The sequence below is a fragment of the Tenrec ecaudatus genome, chromosome 14 (genome assembly GCF_050624435.1).
Source record: "Tenrec ecaudatus isolate mTenEca1 chromosome 14, mTenEca1.hap1, whole genome shotgun sequence".
NCBI classification, from domain to species: Eukaryota; Metazoa; Chordata; class Mammalia; order Afrosoricida; family Tenrecidae; genus Tenrec; species Tenrec ecaudatus.
Window position 1 is genome coordinate 27,079,825 of NC_134543.1, and position 21,625 is coordinate 27,101,449.

Consider the following 21,625-nt stretch of genomic DNA (forward strand, 5'->3'; position numbering starts at 1 on the left):
TACCTGTTTTTATTCATCGAGTACCTCCTCTGTGCCCGGCCGTGCACTAAACAAGCTAATGCCAGTGAACTTCTGTTCCGACTTCCCGGTAAACATGCGTATGGAAGCGGGCTCTGCGTGCGCAGTATTGTCCACACTGCTGAGTACGTGATAGAAGACGGTGGCCAGTGTCTGGTTTAGACCCGAGCTTCTCGGAGGAAGTGCAGACTCCGGAAGGGAGGCGGTGTGGGCGGAGCTCCATGACCAGGGGCGGTGGGCTTGGGGGAGACGGGGCTTGGGAGTTGGGGTGAGCAGCGCTTCCTGCAGTGGGGGGCCAGGACCAGTTTGAAACCCTGAAAAAGGTAAGTTTTGAAGTCACTGACAGACATGATCAAATGCAGAGGGCAGTGGAAAGCTAGACTACCCAAGATGATGTTGAAAGGCTTTTGCTACCTGACTGCCAGACTTTCTGTAAAGGAGTAGTGACAACGGGACAGGCTGCCATTGACACCAGGACAGCCGCAACGATCCGAGGGTCACACGTGGGGCGCTGGTTCCTGCTCAGCAAAGGTGTCAAGGCCGCTCGGTGGGGAAAGCAGAGTCAAGTCCACGGACGGTGCCAAACAACTGGATAATTCATTTGGGAGAAAATGTCCATCGACCTTTCTTCCATAGTCATTATCTCATAATGGACGGCTGGCTCATAGACCCGAAAACTAGAAGGCTACTAGGAGAAAGAAAAAGAGACGCAGTGGTCCCGAGTTCAGTTTAACTCGATGATTCCAACAGGGGCCAACTGCCCTGTGGGGAAAGACTGCGATTCTTCACGGCAACAGAAGCCTCCTCTTCCTCCTGTGGAGCGGCTGGGCGGTCAAGCTGCTGACCCCTGCACCACCAGGGCTCCTTGGTCATGGCTTCATCCGTCACAAAAGAAGAAGATTGGTGATAGGTCTTCATCGAAAGTAAGACTTGACCACATGTAATAAAGGAAAAAGCCAACGCAGTCTGGAATAACAGTCTCAAAACATTTATGTGACAAGATTGAAACCCAGAATACATAAAGATAATTCCATTTTTAAGAGGAAAACTTTTGAACAGATACTTTCCAAAAGAAAATACACTGAGAGCTTCTAATAGACAAGTAGTGGCTAGCACTCCGTATCACTTGGTCGCCGGGAAATGCAAATGACCACTACGCTGAGATGCCCAGCACCAAGCACTTGAACAGCCAGACTCACTGCTGTCCGGTTGGTTCTGAGTTCTGGGACAGCGTGGAACTGCTCCGTGGGGTTTTCAAGACCACATCATTCCAGGACTGAACAGCCTCATCGTCCTCCTTGGAGCCCAACGTTTACCCACTCTGCCACCAGCACAGTGTAACAACCACCAGAATGATTCCATTTAAAAAAACAACAGGTGAAACTTGACAATACCAAGTGTTGGCCAAGCTGTGGAGCTGCTGAAACTCTCAGCTTGCTGGTGGACCCGTGAACGGGAATGCCACTTGAGATAACGAGTGTGTTTGTTTTGTGTGGGGCGGGGGATGGGGCAATTCCGCTCATGTATTCACCCAGGAAAAACGACAGCATTGTATTGCACGGCATGTGGATGAAGTACCAATAAAGCTTGTTAAAAAGGAAAACGAAAGCTTGCCCACACAAGGACTGCCGTGGAATGCTGCTAGCTAATTGAGTCGTAGTACTCCGACACAAGCCACCCAGATGCCATCAGCAGGTGAACAGGTAAGTTGTGGAATACACATGGGTGGGGGGGTGGGGAGCAAGCTCCTCCACCCACAAGATGGATGAAGCCCACGAGAAAGAAGCCAAGCACAGAAGTATATGTAGAATGAGTAATGCTCTCAGCTGTAACTGCCAGGTTAGTGGTCCCACTCCCTCCAGCAGCACCTGGGAAGGAAGGCCTGGAGCTCCACTTCTGAAAAATCAGCCATTGAAACCCCCTGGAGCACAGTTCTCTGCAACCCCACGCCCACGCAGGCACCATGAGTCAGAAACTGGCAGAGACTATGGTCAGATACCACTGAACTATGGTGTCACCCCTCTCCCCAGGCGGTCTGCTCCCATGAAGGTTTCCTCTCAGGAGTCAGAGCCAGGGGCACGGTGGCTCAGAATTGGCCTGGAGGCAGTCAGTTTGGTTTTGGATGGGACACGGAAGAATTGGAGTGATTGAAATGTTCTATATCATGAATCCTGTTGGTTACATGGATATTTAAGTGTGTCAAAACTCACCACAATGGACATTTAAAATGTCCACTGTATGTAAATAAGATTGTGTGTAAATTAAAGTAAACACAGGGTGACCTTCAAGGGCAGAGCAGACAAGAAGGGTGCAGCAGGACCCTTCTAACTTTCAGGGTGTACAGTCTTCTAGGCCAGGCCTAAGGGTCACTGGTCGCAGGGTGGTTAAAGCGCTCTGTGGCTAACCTGCAGATTCCTGGTTAAACCCACCGCCCGCTCTGGGTGGAGAAAGGCCGGAGCAGTCTGTTGCCATGGATTTACCGTCCTGGAAACTCCATGAGGCAGTTCTGCTCTATCCAGACCCCAAAACCAGACCCCGCCATCCAGTCAAGACTAACTGTTCCCGGGAGCAGGAAGCCCAGCCTTTCTCCTACAGAGCTGCCGGTGGCTTCGAACTACTGACCATGAGGATCAAGGCCAAGCATAATACCCCTGCTCTGTCTTAGAAGGTCACTATGAGTCTGAATCGTTCCCAGTTTGCCCACTCCAGGAAAGGCGCAGCCTCTGTGGACGCTGAAAAGGGAGAAGGCAAGGCAGTAGGGGGATGTGAGACAAAGGATAACGGGGTGGCCTTGCATTGAGCCTTGGGGTTAGGTGTCCACATGGCCAGCATCCTGGAAGCGCCCACCCACTGTGGCTTTCACTGCCTCTCAGAGCCCTGGCCTCTGCCCTGCTCAGCCCCCGGAGGCAAGGTCATTTTTCTGTACAGAAAGTGGCCTCCACACGAGGTTCCCTGCATGAGTGTCACTACAGGGCATTCCTACGGCTTTATCTGGATAACGCAGCGACCCCAGCGCTGGGCAAAATTGGCTGACCCCCTTCAAGGAGGGTGTCTCCCCACTGACCTCCTGGGACTTTAGTCTTCACAGCTGAGTTTCAACTTGTTCCAGATACTTCAAGTGTTCAGAGCCCCTCCCCACCCCCCACCCCCAGACGGAATCGTGTGCAGAGCAGCAAGTGTTGGGCCAGTTTCCTCCGGTCCCCAACTCAAGCAGCGGAGAGCTTCTGGGGACCGCGTGGCTCCCACAGCCTACCTCCACGCGCACGAATATTTGCCCCAGATGCTAAGGGCCCCTCTGAGCAATGTCCGCCCCCGAAGCTCTGCCAGGTCCCTTCGTCCGGGACACGGAGCGCCCTCCAGGCGGCACGGGTGGCGCCGGGCTCTGGAGCCCCCGCAGGAGTCGCGGGGAGTCAGGCCGGAGCGTGCCAACCCAAGAGCTGCAACTTCTAGGAATTCGCTTGGGGCTGCGGCGGGGAGGCAGCTGGATCAAAGGGAGCCGCCCGCTGGGCCAAGACGGCCACCCGTCCTGGGAGGGCGGGGGACACCCAGGGGCGCTGACCCGGAGAGCCGCCCGCCCCGCCCCGCCCCCGCCCGGGACCCCGCTCCCCGCCCCCGAGGGGGCGCGGCCGGCCTGCAGACCCGGCCGCGGGCGCGCGGAGCGGAGGCGCGGGCGGAGCGGCCGGAGGGAGCGATGCTCCGGGGCGCGCTGTTGCTGGCCGCGCTGCTGGCCGCCGGGCGCGGGCTCCCGCTGAGGACGCCGCGGGAACCCGGAGCCCGCCCCCGGAGCCCCACGAGCCCGCCCGAGGTGAGCCGGGACGCGGCACGACCGCCCGAGGGCGAGGGGCGCGGGCAGGCCGGACGCCCTGCCCCCGATCGGGGGTCTCCGGGAACCCCACTGGGCCGCGCGGGTGCGTCCGGGGAGAGCTTCCCGGCTGGGGCGCGGAAAGTAGGTCGGCAGCTGGGAGCAGCAGCCGCGCACCCTGCTCGCCGCCCTGAGCAGTCGGCTCCTGCAGCCGTCCCTAGCGGAGGGGACCGCGGCACTCCGTGGAGTGAGTGGCCCGCTGCGGCTGCTGCGGGTTTGCCGGAGAGATTGGCATAGTCAACCGGCGAGCCGGTGGGACAGCCTCTTAAATTGAAATCCGCCAAGGATTCCAGCCCCTTCAGGGGTAAACTGAGGCAAGACGAGGCCATCAGGAAGGAACTTTGAGATTACTTTGTTCATGGAAAAGCAGGCAACAGGGCCCGGTGGAGGACTGGCCTCGCCGCCCTTCAGGAGCTGGGGGATGCACTCCTTACCCAGTAGGAGGATGCTGGCCTCGGGGTGGGGGTGGGCGTTGGGGATCTCAGAGGAGTGGGTCAGGAGAGGTCTGCGGAACCCAGGCCAGACATCACTAGGCTTCAACAGCCCAGCCTGTCCCCTTGGATTGCGGTGGACGTTCTTGACCATGGGGATGAAGCCACGGGGCTGTGTGACAGGTGGTTCTGGGTCCCGGGTTCTCCCTGCGCCGAGCTAGGGGGAAGTCTTGCCTCCATTTTTTTGAGGCGCTTGGAGAGCTGGGCCCCGTGCTGTAGTGCAGGACTCCCTGCACAATCCAGAGGAAGGCAGCTGGCTGTGGACAGTGTTTCCCCCTCTTTTCATTAGCACCTGCCAAGGAACCTTGGAGGTGCTCTGGGGGTGTTGCGGGTTACCAGCTGTCTGCTGCAATAAAGATTTAAACCCCTAAGGAGGAGCCAGTTCTGCTAAGCTCTGTGGGGTTGGCTATGAGTCACAATCAATGGCTGGGGTTTGTGTTGGGGGGGGGGGGTTAAGGTTATTGGTGGTTCATCGGTAGAACTCTTCCCTTCCTTGTGGCCAATGCAGGACCCGTGCAGCCCAAACCCATCTGTCAGGTGCTGAACAGGCTTCCCGGCTAAAACAGACTCGGGAGAAAGGCCTGGCCATCTACTTCCAAAAATAGGCAGGCTTTCCTTGTATCTTGTGTGTGGGATCATCCTGGGTTAGGGCCAGCTCCCTCCCACCCCGTGGCTAACCAAAGCAAGGACAATGACAAGGAGCCTCCAGAGCCCCTCAGCTACCCACCTACCCCAGTGAATGTTAATGCCACAGATCTACTGTTTAACTCTTTATGTGCTGCATCTCTTTGGAGTGTCACAAACCTCCTCCCCCAATATCCAATTTTCACCCCTGTTGAGAATACATGGAAGTACTTGGCTGCTAACCAAAAAGGGGGGCAGTTCAAACCAACCAAACTTCTCCATGGGGGGGGAAAATGAGGTGGTCTGCTCCCCAAAAGATTTACAACCTTGGAGCCCCGAGAGACTGACTGGACTCTGCTCATCTTGAAGGGTCGCAGTGCGTCAGAATCCACCCTGCAACCATGGTAGTCTTTGTCGGTTTGATTTTTAGGGGTCGGGTGAGAATGCATGCTGTAGACCAGTTTCTCAATCAGTGAGTTCTGTCATTTTTTGTTTGGGGGACTGTCCTGCGTGTGGTAGGACCTTGAGCCCCCTCCCTGGCCTCTTCCCAGAAGTATAGTCACACACAAACAGGCCTGACCTCTGGAAGCATCTCTGGGGTACCCTTTCAGCCTGCCCGCTTCTCCACCCACACCTCTTCCAGACCATTTCCATGGACAACGCCAGAGGCCAGAGCCACCTCCTAAGTGGAAATGGCAGCAGCAGTAAAATTAATTAACTTTGTTTCACTTCTAGCACTCTTCGCCATAAGGGATTTCTATAAAGGGTTTAGCGCTTTGTAGTGGCTTAAAAAAAAAATGTTTGCCAAACCTACCCCCATTGAGACAAGCCCTAGAGGACAAGTCATTTCAGAGCCGAAGGCATAGCCAGCCGGGGCCCAGGGCCTGGCACCGCACCCTCAGAAAATCAGTGCCATGGAGACACAGCCGAGCCGGCGCCAGGTTCTGACCCGAGCTGGTCATTACCACATGGGCCACTCACCTGGAACCATTGCCTCGCATTGAAAGTGAGGGCCATCCAGCACTAGCCTTGTTCCAGGAGCCTGTGGGATCGGTTTGGACGCCACCCTAACACCAGCGCTGCTAGTTGAGGAATCCGGCTGAGACTGCAGGTTCTGGGCACTTGGTGATGTGTAAGTGGTAAGTGGCCGGCCCTAAGGCCATTAGGAAGAAGCAACAGGACATGGGTCCTCCCGGATCTCCGGGGGTACAGAGACTGGAGGGGGGCCTGGCAGCGTGGATGCACGTTCGTTGATCTGCTGCCATTTCCATGGCCCAGTATTTTGGTTCCCATTTTACAGATGGGGCCATCGAGGCACAGAGAAAGCGAGTCTGACTAGGATTGAGAGTTGGGTCTGTGCTCAGCAGCTCTGCGGGGAACCGTTTATCCATCTTTGCCTGCTGTGCCTCCACTAGCCCATCCTAGGTCTTTGAAAACCATCATTAGTCACCCCCTGCCCTGGGCAAGGCTGTTGCTGAGCCTCAGTTTACTTGGACACTACAATGGCTTCAGAGAAGCACACGGGTGGCGACGTCCTTATAAGGGGCTGGCAGGCTGCTGGTGGGTACTGGGAAGGCTCCGCATGACCCAGCCCTGTCTCGTCTCTGGTCTCTGCTCTGCTCTGCCCGGGGCTTCCTGCCTCTGTCAGCTTCTTGGACACCCGCGGGAGCAGCCGCATGGCCTGGGCGGGAATTGGCCCGTGTGCTCTTCTCTTCCTGGCATCTCCCTGGCATCTCAAGTTGTTGAGTGAGGCCGCCTCTCTCTGACGGAGGGAAACATTTATGGCTGTAAGCCTACAAGCGGGTCCTCGGGACACCGCCTCCTTCTCGGGGTGGCGGTATTCACATCATCCAAAATAGATGTTAAACTCCGTTCTAAGAGAGAAAGAGGAGCATTATGCAGTGATAAACAAATCAGCTCATCGAGAGGAGGTAACGATGCAAATGCATATGCGCCCGACACAGAGCCCCGCAGAATGTGAAGCAAGTGATGTAGGAGAATATGGTTTGTGTTGGTGGCGCAGATGGTGGAGCACGTGGCAGTGGATAGAGAGGTCGACTGCACAAGCCCATCAGCCCGCCTGGCTCTGTGGATGGGCCTGGGGCAGAGCAGACGGGCCTCCCCATGGGAGAAAGCTGGGGCATCTGCTCCCAGAAAGATGTACAGCCCTGGAGACCTCACGGGCAGTTCTTCGCTGTCCTGTAGAGGTGCTGTGAGCCAAGTCGATGGGATGCCCTGCCAGTGAAGAAGAATGAGGGAGCAGGGGGTTGGGGGGGAGAGGCCAGGCCTGGAGGTGGCGGCCATTAACTCTCTGACTCCATGGGGGCTTAATCAGCATACAGACTACAGATATGGCTGGGTGGTTGGGCAGGTGGTTGGGCAGGTGGCTGGGCAGGTGCCTCGGGAGCAGTGCTGGGATGGCAGGAGGATGGGGTGGGTTGAAAGGTGCCTGCTGCCAGGAAGGTGGCACTGAGACAAAGGTGCTTTCCTGACAGTGGAGGGTCAGGCAAGCTTTGGACTGCTAACTCCAAGGTTGGCCGGTTGGAACCCACCAGCTGCTTCATGGAAGAAACTTGAGGCTGCCGGCTTCCATACAGACCCTGTGCAGTGTCCCTGTGAGTCAGATCTGAGGCGGTGTTTTTGTTGTTGTCTTGACTTTCTTTGGTTGGGTCTTTCTGGCCCAAACAGTGCATGAGTGTCAGTCAGGTGGGGAACTGGGCCCACTTCTGCGTGCCGCCAAAGCTGATGCGGTGACTGCTAACCTCCCGTACCTGGGCACCTCCGCACCAGACCTGTTGTTCGCCCTCAAGGCCATTCTTTACATTGCAGAAGCTGCAGGACCCCCGAGAGCTGGGGGCAGGGGAGAGGCAGGATGGGAACGACTCACCGCACAGTGAAGGATGGAGGTGCGAGGTAGAAGGGCTTGTTTGAGGTTCTGTTCCCTCCCCACGACACAGAGTGCCAGGAGGGAGCCAATCCCAGGGTTAGGAGACTCCCCAACCAGGCCACCTGTGAGTGGCACCCAGCTCTGCTAGCTCCCAGCTTTGTGACCCGAGCAAGTTCCTTCCCCTCTCTGGCCCTTGGTTGCCTCACCTGGGAAGTGAGGCTCATGCTGTCCCCGTCTGTAAGTCCAGGCTGCCCAGCAGACTGGAAGATCAGTGAGTGGGCCCAGTGCCAGGCCTCTGTAAGACTGGCAAGAAGGCAGCCGGAGGGGGCCGACTGGGTGGCAAGCCCTTGAGCCAAGCTGACTCTGGCGGTGGGACTGGGAAGGTGTGCTTTCCTGACCACGAGGAGCTGGTGCGGGGGGGGGGGGTGGGGTGGGGTGGGGGATGGGCGGTGAGAAGATTTATAATCCGGTCTGTAGGGTCTGCTCCCTTCATCAGGCTGGCTAGGGAGGTGCCCTCCATGGGGGTCCCCAGCCACTCTTAGGGCCCGCCTGGCTCTGGATGGGCCTGGGGCAGAGCAGCTGGGCTGGGTGGGGCGGCTCTGCTGGCACCTGCAGCTGGATTTCATTATCTGGAACAAGTTCCCGACCCCTGAGGCACCGAGGGGAAGGGGTGTTCAAAGGGGGCTGGAACAGGTTAGCAAGCAGGCGGGCGGGCACTGGGGGGCTATGGCATCGGGACTCTGTTATGCTAACTGGAAACATATGGCCGAGGGGAGTGTGTGTGTGTGTGTGTGTGTGTGTGTGTGTGTGTGTGTGAGAGAGAGAGAGAGAGAGAGAGAGAGAGAGAGAGAGAGAGAGAGAGAGAGAGAGAGAGAGAGAGAGAGAGAGAGAGCGCTAGCTATGGAGGGACTGCATCTTGGAATATACCAGGGGCTTCCTCGAGTTCATGGGAAAATGCCAGGCTCGCCTGTGTGGGGGGTGGGGGGGAGGAGGGGAGGGGTTTTTTAAACGTTAGTTTTATTGAGCCAGAATGAACACATCTTACAATTCAGTGGTTTCATCATATTAGGAAGGGTTGTACAATCGTCACCACGATCAACTTGGAAACATTTCTTCCTTCTTATCCACATCGGTGTTGACGTCCCATTTCCCCCACCCTCCTCTTTTATGCCCCCAGGGACTATTATTTCAGTTACTGTCTGAATTCCAGTTTCCCATGGCCTTTGGAAGCCATTCCCATGGCCTTTGGATGAGTGACCTCCTCGTGTGAGCTTAACAGTTGGTGTTGGGGCAGGCGACCAAGGGCCTGTGGACCAGGAGAGGCATCCTGACCCTGGGAATGAGCTTCGTCTCATCACAGGAATCATGGGGATTCACATTTCACTTGCCCTGAGAATCTAGGTCAGTGGGGGTGGGGGTGGCAGGAGGTCTTCAGGCCTGAATATGAGGGGCAGAACCAACACAGGGCCTGCGCTTCCTGAACTAACAGGGGAGGCAAGTAAGGCAGATGGGGCAGTCCAAGGACACGCAGCTCCCACGTGTCAGGTGGGAGCCAACCCCAAGTCGTGTGACCCAGAGCCTGCGCCCTGCCACGCGTCAACCCGGTGGTGAAGGTGGAGGGTTTGGGGAGTTCAGAGGCTGGTCGCCTGTAAGGGGTCATTGTCAGGAGTGTGTACACACGCATAGCCACTGAGACCAGCAGAGCTGAGCTTGGACTTCTGTAGGTAGCCTCTGAGACCTCGCATGTACCCCTTAGACTCCCTGAGCCTCCACACATCCTCTTTAACAGCCACTGTCACTCCACAGCCATGCCAGCTGGAAAAAGCCCAGACTCACTGCCTTCAAGTTGATGGCGACTCATAGGGACCCTGAGAGCAGGATAGAAGTGCCCGCTGGGTTTCTGAGACTGTAGCTCTTTGGGGGAGTAGAAAGCCCCGTCTTTCTCCTGTGGAGCAGCTCACGGTTTCGAACTGCTGACTTTGCGGTTAGCAGCACACTATGACCACCTCACCTCCAGGGCTCTTCCGTCTCAGCAGCAGCACGCAGGTGTTTGCTCAGCAGGGGCCTGTCGAACTTCTGCGCTGCGCCAAGGCTCAGCACAGTGGCATCGCACGGACAGGGCGGACGCAGACCCCTGCCTGTATGGAGCTAACTTTCTAGTCAGAGGACGTGGCCCAGGTGGGGAGGGGCTCAGACCACACCTGGCACCTGTGGTGGCCTTTGAGGTGGTGACAATAGTGGTTCTGGCTTCCCCGCCCGTGTGGATTTTGGATTCGTTTTCTGGGGTTGCCCTAACCAAGTGCCACACCCCGGGTGGCTGAGAGCCACAGAAATTTGTCCTCTCCTGTCACTTGCTCCTGGTGGCCCCAGGCCTCCGTGGGCTGCACCCCCTCAGTCTCTGCCTCTGTCTTCACATGGCCGGCTGGCTGCCCTCTGTGCCTCTGTGCTTCCTTTTCTGTCAGGACACCAGTCACACCTGTTTAGGGTCCACTTTTCTCCACTAGATCTTCAGAAACCTGATTTCCAACAAAGTCACAGGTGAACGGGTCAGACAGCATCGCTGCTAAATACCTACTAGATGACAGTAACCACCACCCCCCCCACACACACACAAAACACACACATACACACCCCACCACCAATCACTTCCAGTCCTGGCAACCAGAGGTGTCTCGAGATTCTGCCAGGCATCCCCAGGTGAGGACACTTGCTCTGGGACCACTGTGGACCCCGGCACCTAGCCAGAGGCACACCCAGCCGCCATAAGGTGCTGCCGCCCAGGTCAGCCAGAAAGGTCCAAGACCCGGGTGCCTGCAGGTGCCGCTGTCTCTGTGCCCAGGGATGTGGGCAGAGTGCAGCCACACCAAAGTGACGTCTCTGTGCCAGGCAGGCCCTTTGGAGAATCAGGTGGGAGCCCTGAGGTCTTTGGGTTGTTGAGGGTGAGCCCCTCCCTTACTCACCTGCCACCCATTCCTGGGCATTTGACTCAGCCATGGGCAGCGGGCCCGGGGGAGGCTTTGTGGGAGCCTCGGAGCCAACCATCTGGGGGCAGAGGATTCGGCATCTCTTTTCCAGCCTGGGGAGAAGAGAGGGTAGGAGCGGACACTAGCCTGAGTAGGCCCTGTTTGTGACGGGCACTTGGCCTTGGCTCCTGGAGCTTGTCACAGGATGGTTTAGAGCTTGGGCTCTGGCCCAGCTGCCTGGTTCAGATTTGGCTCTTCCACCCACTGTGGGCCCCGAGGCCAGTTACTTGGTCCCTCTGGGCCTGATGTCCATCCTCTGTACAGTGGGGCTGGCAGCTTGGGCGGGGCCAGCTGGCAGGGGATTCTCACCTGCTTTCTGCCCTGGCTCGTGAGGGCCCTGAGCATGCTCAGGCAGGTGGTCTGCACCCCGGCAATTTGGTAGCACACCCTTCACCAACTCAAACCACCCTGCCCCTCTCGAGGCTCAGTTTCCACACCTGGCAACTGAGAGCATTGAAGACATCTAGGTTTACACCTCACATGTCTACCTCCTGCGGCGGCGTCCTGTGTCCAAGCGCGGTGGATGCAGGACACGGCTGGCCGGGACCTGCCGGCTCTTAGGCACTGAAGCAGGTGGTGCTTGTGCCAGACCCGCAGGGGCTGAAGGCACGGGCAGAGTTTGGGAGCCGCTTCAGAAAGCCCTAAGCACCCCACCTTTTCGGAGTCCACACAGGGTGAGCTCAGACCTGTCACCCCTCATTTCTGCTCCCTTTCCCTCAGGTGTTGGCCTCCCCAGATCCCGGGCCTCCCAAGAAAGAGGAGACCCCGCTGCTCCTCCAGGTAGGATCTCCCCGACATGGGCGCCAGGCCCCCACTGAGTCAGCATCCCTAGCCCCAGGCGAGGCCACTCCCCTGCGGGCCCTGGAGGGTACCTCCTTACTGCTGGAGCTGCAGAAGCTGCCCGGATTGGCCAACACAGACTTCAGTGCCCCGAACCCTAACATCCAGGTGAGAGCCACGGAAGGGTACCTGGGAGGGGCCGACTGAGTGGGCTGTGTTCCAGGAGGACTTGTCTCTGCACCCTCCCTGGGGGACTGTGGGCACAGCACTGCTTCCTGGACTGCGGCACAGGCCGGGGTGGCGGGGCGGGGCCAGCACCCACCTGCAGCGCTGCCTTGAGCTGCCGGAGGTCTGGGAACCTGGAAAGGCCTCGAGATCTGTGTGTATGTGTGTATATGTACACGAATCTGTATACGCATGCATGTGAATGTGTGCGTGTGTATAGGTACATGAGTATATTCCTGTACACAGATGTGACAGTGTACGTGTGTGCACCCCACTGACCTTGAGTTGAGTCTGACCTCCAGTGGCCTCAGGACAGAGGAAAGGGCCCCGGTGGAGCAGTGGATTAGGAGTAGTGACCCTCTTGGTGTCGTTGGGCTTCTAACCACAAGGTCAGCAGTTCAAACTCCCCAGCCGCTCCATTGGAGATGAGGTTCTCTGCTCCCATAAAGATTTATAGCCTTGGACACCCACAGGGACATAAGGCTGTCTGTGGGGTTGCCACTGTCCTGATGGCAGTGAGAACAGAGTCTAACTGCTCTGTGTCCCCCCTCTCTCTCTGGAAGATTGCCCGTCCAGATGCTGTCAGGGATGGAAGTGTAGGTGATTTTCATGTTCGTCATGTTTCTGTTTTCCACATTCAGTGCAGTGGCTTCCTATGACGTTACCGTAGCCCCAGTAAGAGAGTTTGTGCGGCTCGGGATGTAATTTTCCGTCTATAAATGCAGCCAAGGAACACAGCACCTTGGGGCAGCCGTGGCCATTCGAGGCCCCCTGCTCTCATGTTCCTTCTCAACAGATGACAAGATGGACGCTCAGTGTGGCTCCTCTGAGGGCCCCTGAAGCCACCCCCATCCGGTGGGCCCGGGTTCCACACCCAATTATCCCCACTCCCATGCCTTCTGCAACCCGTGGCTATGTGTTAGAGCCAGTGTGCCCAGCCCCACCCAGGCCAGTGCAGTCCTATCAGGGGTGGGGCCTGGTAGGCCAGGAAAACAGGTCCCTCCTGCTGCCCGCCCCCCGTCTCTGGAGTCCGGCTCCGTGCCCGTCCTCACTGCAGCCCGGCGTCTGCCCCTGCAGGTGACCATCGAGGTGGTGGAGGACCCGCAGGCCGAGGTTGAGATGGACCTGCGGGCAGAATCCAGCACCCGCTGGGCCCAGGGCGCCCCCAGCTGGCTTCCTGCCAAGGAGATCTTCTGGCCCCTCTTTTGGGGCCACCTGGAGGGCGAGGAGGGAAGAGCCCTGGAGAAGGAGGAAGGAGAGGAGGAGGAGGAGGACTACACTGCAGAATACAGCGAGGGCGAGGACCAGGAGGGCAGCGAAGAGGAAGCTGAGAAAGATGGAGACGAACCTGGGTTCAGTGGGGCCACAGGCGACTGGGACCAGGGCTGGCTGGGCCCCGGGGACTGGGCCTTCAAGAAGACGGACAGCTATGGTGAGTGCCCCATGTGGGCATCCCAGGCCGCTGCCCCTTGAGACCCTGAGTAGAAATGGGATGGGGTACCGTTGAGGGTTTTCCCGGGAGGGGCAGCTGGGGAAGGAAGTGGGGAGCTGGGGCCCTGTGCAAACACCCTCATCCTCTTCAAAATCGAAGCCATACCCCGGAGCAGGCAAAGTCTGTCTTCCGAAACCTTTGAGCCTGTGATCCAGACAGAGCTCTTACACCTACTTTCTAACCGCGGAGAGCTACAAATTGCATCCCTGTTTGCAGGCTTTGTGGGTTTGAATCCTGCATCTGCAGCTTCCTAGTGTCCTTTGTGACCTTGGGCAAGTCACTTACCTCTCTGTGCGTCACCTCCTGCCTCTGTGATGGGGAGTGGGGGTGGAGCCAGCTTAGTGAGTTCAGACGTAGAGTTCAGGGGCACACAGTGGACGTAGTTTCTGAGCCCGGGATTCAGAAACAGCACCGTGACGCACAGACGCGATCACCCCAAGCTTGCCAGCACCCCCAGGGGTGCTGGTTTTAGTGACATGTGTTGTGGTTCCGATTTTCTCTGGGTTTCATGCACGTGGCAGTATACATGTCACGCATGCCTGCTTCTGGCACCACGGCAGCCGTGTGTTTGCCTCCTCTTCGGCCTACGGGGTCTGTGTTTATGACCAAGTCAGGCGGGCTTTGCCACACCACCATGGGAAGGAAAAGCAAAAAGCCAACGAACACAATTTTCAGGACACTGAGCTTTCCTCCCATCGCCAAAACCCAAACCCACTGGCACGGAGGCAGCTCTGACTCACAGAGACCCTCGTGAAGTTTCCAAGGCTGCAACTCTTGATGGAATCAGACAGCCTCAAACTCTCTCCTGAGGATCAGCGGGGGCTTTGAACCATTGACTTTGCAGTTAGCAGCCCAATATTTACTGGAGAATGCCACTTAAACTCTCGGTGCTGGCCTGCTCGGGCCACCAGGAGGCAAGGAGGGAATCGGCTGTTGGAGTTTCTGGGGGGACCCAGCGAGTGCTGAGGGTGTCAGGTCCCTCACTTGGGCAGCGGGGCCGCTGGCCAGCCTTGGTCTTGATTAGCAGCAAAAACTACAGCTCAGAGAAGTCGGGGGCCCAGCATTTTCCCGACAGAGGTCAGGCCACCTTGGACCTTGCTGAGTCCCAGCCTCAGAACCGTCTCCTCCTCACTGCAGTGTTGGCCGGAAATGGTGGCTGGGGCTACTGCCACCTCCCAGAACACATCTGCACCCATTGTCTGCTGCACAGAGGGACCCAGCTGGGCGATGGGGGCTGCCTTCCACCCGTGACCCCCTAGGCTGGACATGGTGGCACGGACTATGCCCTGCCTTTGAATTGGCACAGTTGCCCCGTGGGCTGTGCTCACTCACCGCCGGCTCCCTGCTCCCACCCAGACTATGAATCCCCCGAGGAGTGGAGTCCCTGGTCTCCCTGCAGTGGGAGCTGCGGCAGTGCCAGCCAGCGGAGGACGCGGCCCTGTGGCTATGCCTGCACCGCCACCGAGTCCCGGGCCTGTGACCTGCCCCCCTGCCCTGGTGAGATGCGTCCCCGCCTATGTCTGCACAGTGGGGGAGGGTGGAGACCCTTGGCTCCGTCCACCAGGAACTTGGCCTAGAAGCTAGTGTGAAGGGTGGGGCTGGGGAAAGGGGCTGCAGGGAATGTCCAGCCGGGGGGACCTGCCTGATCCCAGGCCTGCCCTGGACTCAGTGGGCACAGAACTTAGGGTGGGCTGAGCTTCCCCCCAGGTGCACAGAGCTACCCAGCCGCCTCTCTTCCCACAGGTGGGGTGGATGAGAACGCAGCAGGCTTCCCCAGGGAGGGATGGCAGCCCCTGGTCCACAATGCTTCGGGCGTGCTTAGCCCAGGTGAGTTGGGAGCTTCGGTGCTGACTGGGTGGGCTGGGGAGGCCCCTGTTGGGATGGCAGCAACCTCGACCTTCCCACCAGGTTCACTGGCCATGCCCAGCCTGCCACTGATACTGGGCAGGCGGTCTGGCCTGGGTGGTGGGAGTCACAATGCTGGGTGGTCATCTGGTAGGTGGACCCTTCCTGGCAGGTTGGATGGCTTGGGGGCACTCTGGCCTCACTCCATGATAATGGTTTGGGGACTCCTGGGAGCTCTGGCTGGGAACAGGGCAGCAGGGCTGTCTGTCAGAAGCAGGTGAGGGCCCCAACTTCCAAACATGGCCGGTTTTCCCCGCACACTCACCTGATAGCGTCTCTTGGTCTCACCCACACCCCAAGGCAGGGTAAGGAGCCTCTTCCCTGGTATTTGGATATTTAGAACATCATTCCTGGGCCCTATATAATAATCACTGTGACAGTGAGCCTGCTATATTTAGTCATTTAATTAACTCACCCCTAATGTGGTGGCCTGAAAGGCTTCTCTCTGGTGAGGTGTGGGATGTTGGCTGGGGTTGGTGATTTTGTCCACACGCCGAGGTCCCCCACCCTTGCCCTAAAGGCAGCCAGAAGCCCTGCCCAGTGGCTGAGGCCTATACCCCACACAGCAGACCTCACTGGCCCCATGCAGAAGCAACACACACACACACACACATCTACCCACCTACCTACCTACCTGGGACTAGGGTTTCCCAGAAGGCCAAGGTCTGGTACCTGCCTCCAGGAGCTCACATCGTTTGGGAAAGAGACACACAGAACCCGCTTGAGCACAGAGATGGCCAAAGGCCTGGCAGCAGAGGGAGAGGAACTGTCTGTTCTGTGTGGCCAGAGTCACGGGCAGAGAGCAGTGTGCCCAGGGACCCACTGAGGGCAGTGGGAGCAACTTGTCCCAGGTCATATGTCCTGAGGGGCCTCATGGAGACTGAGACTGGGCAGCTAGGACAATGGCTCTCTACCTTCCTAATGCCGTTACCCTTTAATATAGTTCCTCATGTGGTGGTGACACCCCCCTCAGCCATAAAATTAGTTTCGTTGCTACTCCATCACTGTCATTTGCTACTGTGATGAATCGGGCGACCCCGGTGAAAGGGTCGTTCCACCCTCAAAGGGGTCGTGACCCACAGGTTGAGAACCGCTGGGCTACGGTAAAAAGACTACAACATGACCGACTGCCCCCAGCCTCCGGACCTCCCACCTCTTTCCCCAAGATCCCATCCTCAGCCCCTCAGGGAGGCGGGGAGGAGCCAAGAAAGACACTGCTCCGGTGGGGAGGAGTGTCCCCTAAGGTTGGTGGCACCACCTGGTCAGCACCTGCACAGCACAGCGAACGCCGTCAACGCCAGTGAATTGTGTGCACGAACACTGCTATGTCTGTTTTTAGCACCATCAACCATAACAGAGGCAACACAGAGGTAGTGCGTGACACAGGTGGCCGGTGGGCCCTGCCTCCTGGCCAATAGCCGGTCTCAGTCACACCTGTCTGGCTTCAGCTATGTGGTGGCCCTTCCCTGTCAGCCTGATGCTGTGCGCCCCTGCCTCCCCTCCACCCCCCAGGCCTTTCCAAGCTCTGTCTTCGCCCCAGGTGGGGCCTCAGTCTCCTCTCTCTGAATTTCTCCCCTGGATCAGCCTGCACCCCCACCTCCCGCTGGGGCCTGACTGCTTCCCCCTGGGGGGCGGGGGCGGCCTTCCCTGCCCTCTGCAGATGTGGACAGCTGTGAGAAGTGGCTGAATTGCAAGAGCGACTTCCTGGCCCAGTACCTGAGCCAGGTGCTTCGGGACCTGCCCAGCTGCCCGTGTGCCTACCCGCTGGAGGCCGTGTCCCGCGCCGTGAGCCTGCAGGACGAGCACCAGGGCCGCAGCTTCCGGTGGAGGGACGCCAGCGGGCCCCGTGAGCGCCTGGACGTGTACCGGCCCATGGCCCGCTTCTGCCTGCGCTCCCTGCTCTCGGGGGAGAGCAGCACGCTGGCCGCCCAGCACTGCTGCTACGACCAGGGCAGCCGGCTGTTGACCCGCGGCAAGGGCGCCGGCACTCCCGCCCTGGTCAGCACCGACTTCTCCCCAGAGCTGCACTTCAAGGTGGACACGCTGCCCTGGGTCCTGTGCAAGGGCGACTGGAGCCGCTACCACGCCGTGCGGCCCCCCAACAACGGCCGGGCCTGTGCGGACAACCCTCCGGAGGAGGAGTACCTGGCGCAGCTGCAGGAGGCCAAGGAGTACTGAGGGCTGGGCTGCAGGCCGCTGGAGACCTTCCCTGTGCCCTCCCCCTGGGGTGGGGGGCAGCCCAGATGGCCATGCGAGAGCTGGCCACGCCCGGGGTCTGTCTGCCGCTCGCTCCAGGTGGTCCCCTGCTAGAAGTAAAAAGGGGCATCCATCCTACCCCAGATGCACTGCATCAGAACCCACTGCCCAGCAAGACCCCCAGGAGCCCTAAGAAATGGCCTGGGCTGGGGAGAAGGTGGAGCTTGTTTCGGCTTGCATTTCCCCACGGGTGGTGGTGGGGCCTCCCTGCCCCTGTGAACCCCTCAGCCTGGCTCCCCTCAGCCGCACCTCACTCAGATGGCAGCCAGCTGAGGGAGGGCCCTAGGGGAACAAAGGGCCAGTCTCATCTCATCACAGCTGCCCTTTGCCAGGCTGATGCCAGCCCCAGTGACAGCATCCCTCATCTGTGGGGAGCCTCCCCAGAGGGGCTGTGGTGTGCATAGCGGGGACCCCTAGTCCCTGGCACCTTTCCGGTGGGGGGCAGCCATGAGTGGGGCCCAAGGGTTAGATGGGTCAAGCCGCTGGGTGAGGCAGCCTCTCGCTGTACAGCCCACCTCTGCCCTGCCCAGTGCAGTTTGTCCCAGCAGCCAGGCTTGGGGTGGACTCAGAACACTGCCTCGCTGGCTCTCAGGGAGTGAAAAGGAGCCGTGATCTTTAGCATTGGATGCTTCCCGTGATGTAAATGCTCCTGGCTAGGCTGTCACACTGGCCAGATGGGCCCCATGGTTCTTCCACCCCACTGTCTTCGGCCTTCCTTTCTGTGGCCTCACCCGAGACCATAGCCCCCAAAGCCTCTGGGGTCCTCACAAGAAAGCACTTTATTTGAGAAGTCTGTCTGATGAAGCGGGACCACATGCAGGCCCTGGGGGGTCGGCAAGCCATGCTCCCGTGGGCAGTGTTGGTAAGCACCCAAGCGAAGCTGCAGTTAGTTGCCAGTGAGTCTGGGCAGACGCCAGCCACCTCGGCCACAGCCTCGAAGACCTCACCCAGGGCCACCTGTGCAGGCAGAGCCCCCCAGAGCTGGGGCTGAGATGTCTGTCACCCTCAGCCAGCCCCAGGCACACTGATGAGGGGCAGAGCTGCCCTCGGAAGCACATCCGCTTACAAGCTTTGGTCTGAGGTGCACTGCCTGGCCCCACGTCATGTCCCTCAAGGGACCCACTGCAGGGATGGCACACGGGGCAGCAGAAAGGCCGCCGCCTGTCCAGTGACAGCCGTACCCTTCCTTGGTCACTCTCCTTGTTGGACATTCCACTGTCCCTCTGGTGTTTGGGGACGGGCAGACAGACAGACACAGGTCAGTCCGCAGAGTGAGTCCAGGGCTGCACTTAAGGACTGCCCAGCGCTTTAGTTATGGGTGTGCCCTCCTCTGACCACTGTCACTCCTGGGGGGACACCTTCCTTGGACCCCAGTCTAAAATGACCCTGGCACCTCTGGAATGGATATTCAGGGTCAGGAGGCCCGGATCTGCGGTCTCTGCTGGGAGCCCGTTCACAAGCTCTCTCGTCTGGGAATCCGACACGGGCACAGGTACATGGACTTGTCGGGCTGAAGCTTTCTCTTTGTTGTAAAGTGCAGGCCATGGCAGGGCCTCCTTTCACAAAGACGGCCACTCCCCCCCTCTGACCTCGCTCGGCATGGCAGCAGGGTCTACATGTAACGCACCCCCAACAGCGTCTCTCATGAAGCCCCCTGCAACCCGCAGCTAAGTGACAGCCACATTGCCATCACATCTTGCCACAGATGAGGGACGACACTAAAACAAAGGGGGCCAGATGGGAGCCTCAAGGGGCCGGCCTGGCCCGGGGGTGGGGTGAGGTCAGCTCTACACTGGTGTTTATTCAGACTCCCAGGGGGCAGGGCGGGGAGACACCCTGTGCAGGTGGCCACAGGCTTTGAGAGCACCTGCATGTGAGGAGTTGTGCCCCTGGAGGGGTCACTGAGCCCAGGAAAGGCAGGCTCTGAGGAGCGGCTGCTCTGAGAGCCCAGGAAGGGGCTTGTGAAACCAGAGAGGGACTTCCAGTGTCAGTCACAGCTGGCTGAGTCGCTCTGCTCTTCCTGTTCCTGCCCCGAATGCCAGGAGCACCCCGCCCCCCGGCCCAGCACTCTGCTGATCACTGAGCAGAGGCCAACGTGGCTTTGTCCAACTTTCCTTCACTGTTTGGCCTTGTAAAGGGCCCTGGTTATACACCAAACCCCCAAACAAAAAGACACACCTGCTGCCGACAAAAGGAGCCCTGGTGACGTAGTGGTGACTCTGGAGTGCGATCAGAAAGGTCTGCAGTTCAAAGCCACCAGTGGCTCCGAGGGAGGCTTTCTACTCCCTTCGAGGGTCAAGTCTCAGAAACTCACGAGGCAGTTCTAACCTGCCCTTTGGGGTAGCTCGGTGGGCATCCACTCCATGGCAGTGGGTTTGGTTTTCGTTTGGGCTGCGGTGGGTTTCACCACCGTCTCTCCTGGAAGCAGCAGGTGGCTCCCAACCACTGGCCCCCTGCACCACCAGGGCGCCTCTTAGGTTCGGAAAGATTCGTGCAACTCATTCTCTCCCAAAGAGAGGCTAGGAGCGGCAGGTGGCTTCAAACTGCTAACCTGGCAGTCAGCAGCCCAACTTGTAACCAACCACTATACCAGCAGGACTCAGGCATGACTGGTCCCGTCGAGCCTGAGTGGGGTTGAAAGCAGGCAGGAGTTCCTGCGGGGCGTGAACGCTCAAGCTTCCGGCCTGATGATTTCAGAAAGGTCGCCACTGCGGAAGAGTTCTGCTGCCCTCGGCCGGGTCGCCATGAGTCGGATCCACTTGGCAGCACTAACTACAGCCTAAACCAGCAGCACGCTCTGCCGGCCCTGCTGACCGCTCCCCGCCTCTGGGAGGACTGTTTCTGGTCCTTTGCCCCATTACCCATTGAAGGGACCAGATTGGCTCCTTGTCTTAGTTTGTTTTAAGCACCTGTCCAGGTGCTTCTCAAACTACATTCTCGTCCAGCAGATCACCTGGGGCCTGGATTACTGAATTCCTGGGTCCCGTCTCGCTCAGGCGCTCAGCCTTGAATGGGTTCCTTCAGGCGGCTCTTGCACCTGGGGGACTTTGGCTGAGGAGCTGCAGTTGGTGAACAGTGGGATGGAGAAGCGGGGGCTTCCGAGTCAAGGCAGCACGCCATTTGCTTTCCCGCGCATCACCTGTAAGGCTCAAGTGAGGTGCTTCCACCCATCTCACAGATGGGCACACTGTAATGTGTGTTACGAAGTGGCACAGTGGAGATCCTAACGGAGGGCCAACCAAATCTACAGGTTTGATTTTAACAGTCCTAGCCTGGTTTATTTTTGCCTGGGGTGGGGAGGAGAGAGGGAGGGAGCGATGGTGGTGTAGTGTGGTGTAGTGGTTTTGCATTGGGTTGCTAACCTCAAGCCAGCGGTTCGAAACCAGCGGCCACTCTGCAAATGGGGTTTTCTCTCCTGTATAGTCTTGAGAAGAAGCGTACCTGGGCAGTTCTAGCTACGAATCTAGTTCTAGATTCTGCTGTGAACCAGAATCTACTAGAATGCATTGATTTGGGTTTTTTCGGTATAGTCTATTAAGTTTGGCTGGCTAGCCAAAACCCTGTCAGTAAAAGAGCAACGAGATGTGGAACAGATGGCCGCCCCGGGCCGGAGCCTGTCACTGAGCATCTGCCCAGGACTGCTCCTTTGCCAGGTGCATTTAGTCGTTGCTTGTCGCCACTGAGCGCCAACTCCTGGCCACCTTGCGCCCGCAGGCCTCGCTGCCACCTAGTGAAACAGGGTGTGGACCGGTCCCTTCTTCCTGCTCCAACCGTGTGGGGATGTTTAAACTTAAGCGTGAACGGTGATGCCATCTTACCGAGACTCCCCCGGCTACCCCTCACCTTGTCCTTCCCTGTCTGCATGTCTACACTGAGTGGGCTGGGACTGAGGGGCCTGCAGCCACCAGCCTCCCCTCTAGCTGTTTTATCCAAGATCAGTTTGTTCGTCCTTTCGGCCATTCAGTGTTCTGGGTTCCCTGCCCGCACAGTCCAAAGGCATCGATTCAGACGGGCTGCTTTGGACTAAAGTGTTCAGAATCACTACTCAGGTGTCTTGGGTAT

General features: G+C 58.4%; 1 protein-coding gene across 1 annotated transcript; it reads left to right on the forward strand.

The window, feature by feature from the left end:
• Window positions 1-3,695: 3,695 nt before the first annotated feature.
• On the forward strand, window positions 3,696-19,979 carry ISM2 (isthmin 2). Its single transcript, XM_075530749.1, has 6 exons — window positions 3,696-3,823; window positions 11,626-11,853; window positions 12,988-13,342; window positions 14,759-14,899; window positions 15,146-15,229; window positions 16,968-19,979. Exons 1-6 carry the CDS (start codon window positions 3,710-3,712, stop codon window positions 17,483-17,485), a joined length of 1,440 nt encoding a protein of 479 aa, XP_075386864.1. The 5' UTR covers window positions 3,696-3,709; the 3' UTR covers window positions 17,486-19,979.
• Window positions 19,980-21,625: the final 1,646 nt, after the last annotated feature.

What these genes read in the sequence shown, in the direction of transcription:
- ISM2 (XM_075530749.1), top strand. Translation starts at nt 3,710, where the DNA reads ATGCTCCGGGGCGCGCTGTTGCTGGCCGCGCTGCTGGCCGCCGGGCGC. An exon ending in CCCCGAACCCTAACATCCAG is followed by an intron (nt 11,854 to 12,987) that starts GTGAGAGCCACG and finishes CTGCCCCTGCAG; the next exon opens with GTGACCATCGAGGTGGTGGA. An exon ending in CAAGAAGACGGACAGCTATG is followed by an intron (nt 13,343 to 14,758) that starts GTGAGTGCCCCA and finishes GCTCCCACCCAG; the next exon opens with ACTATGAATCCCCCGAGGAG.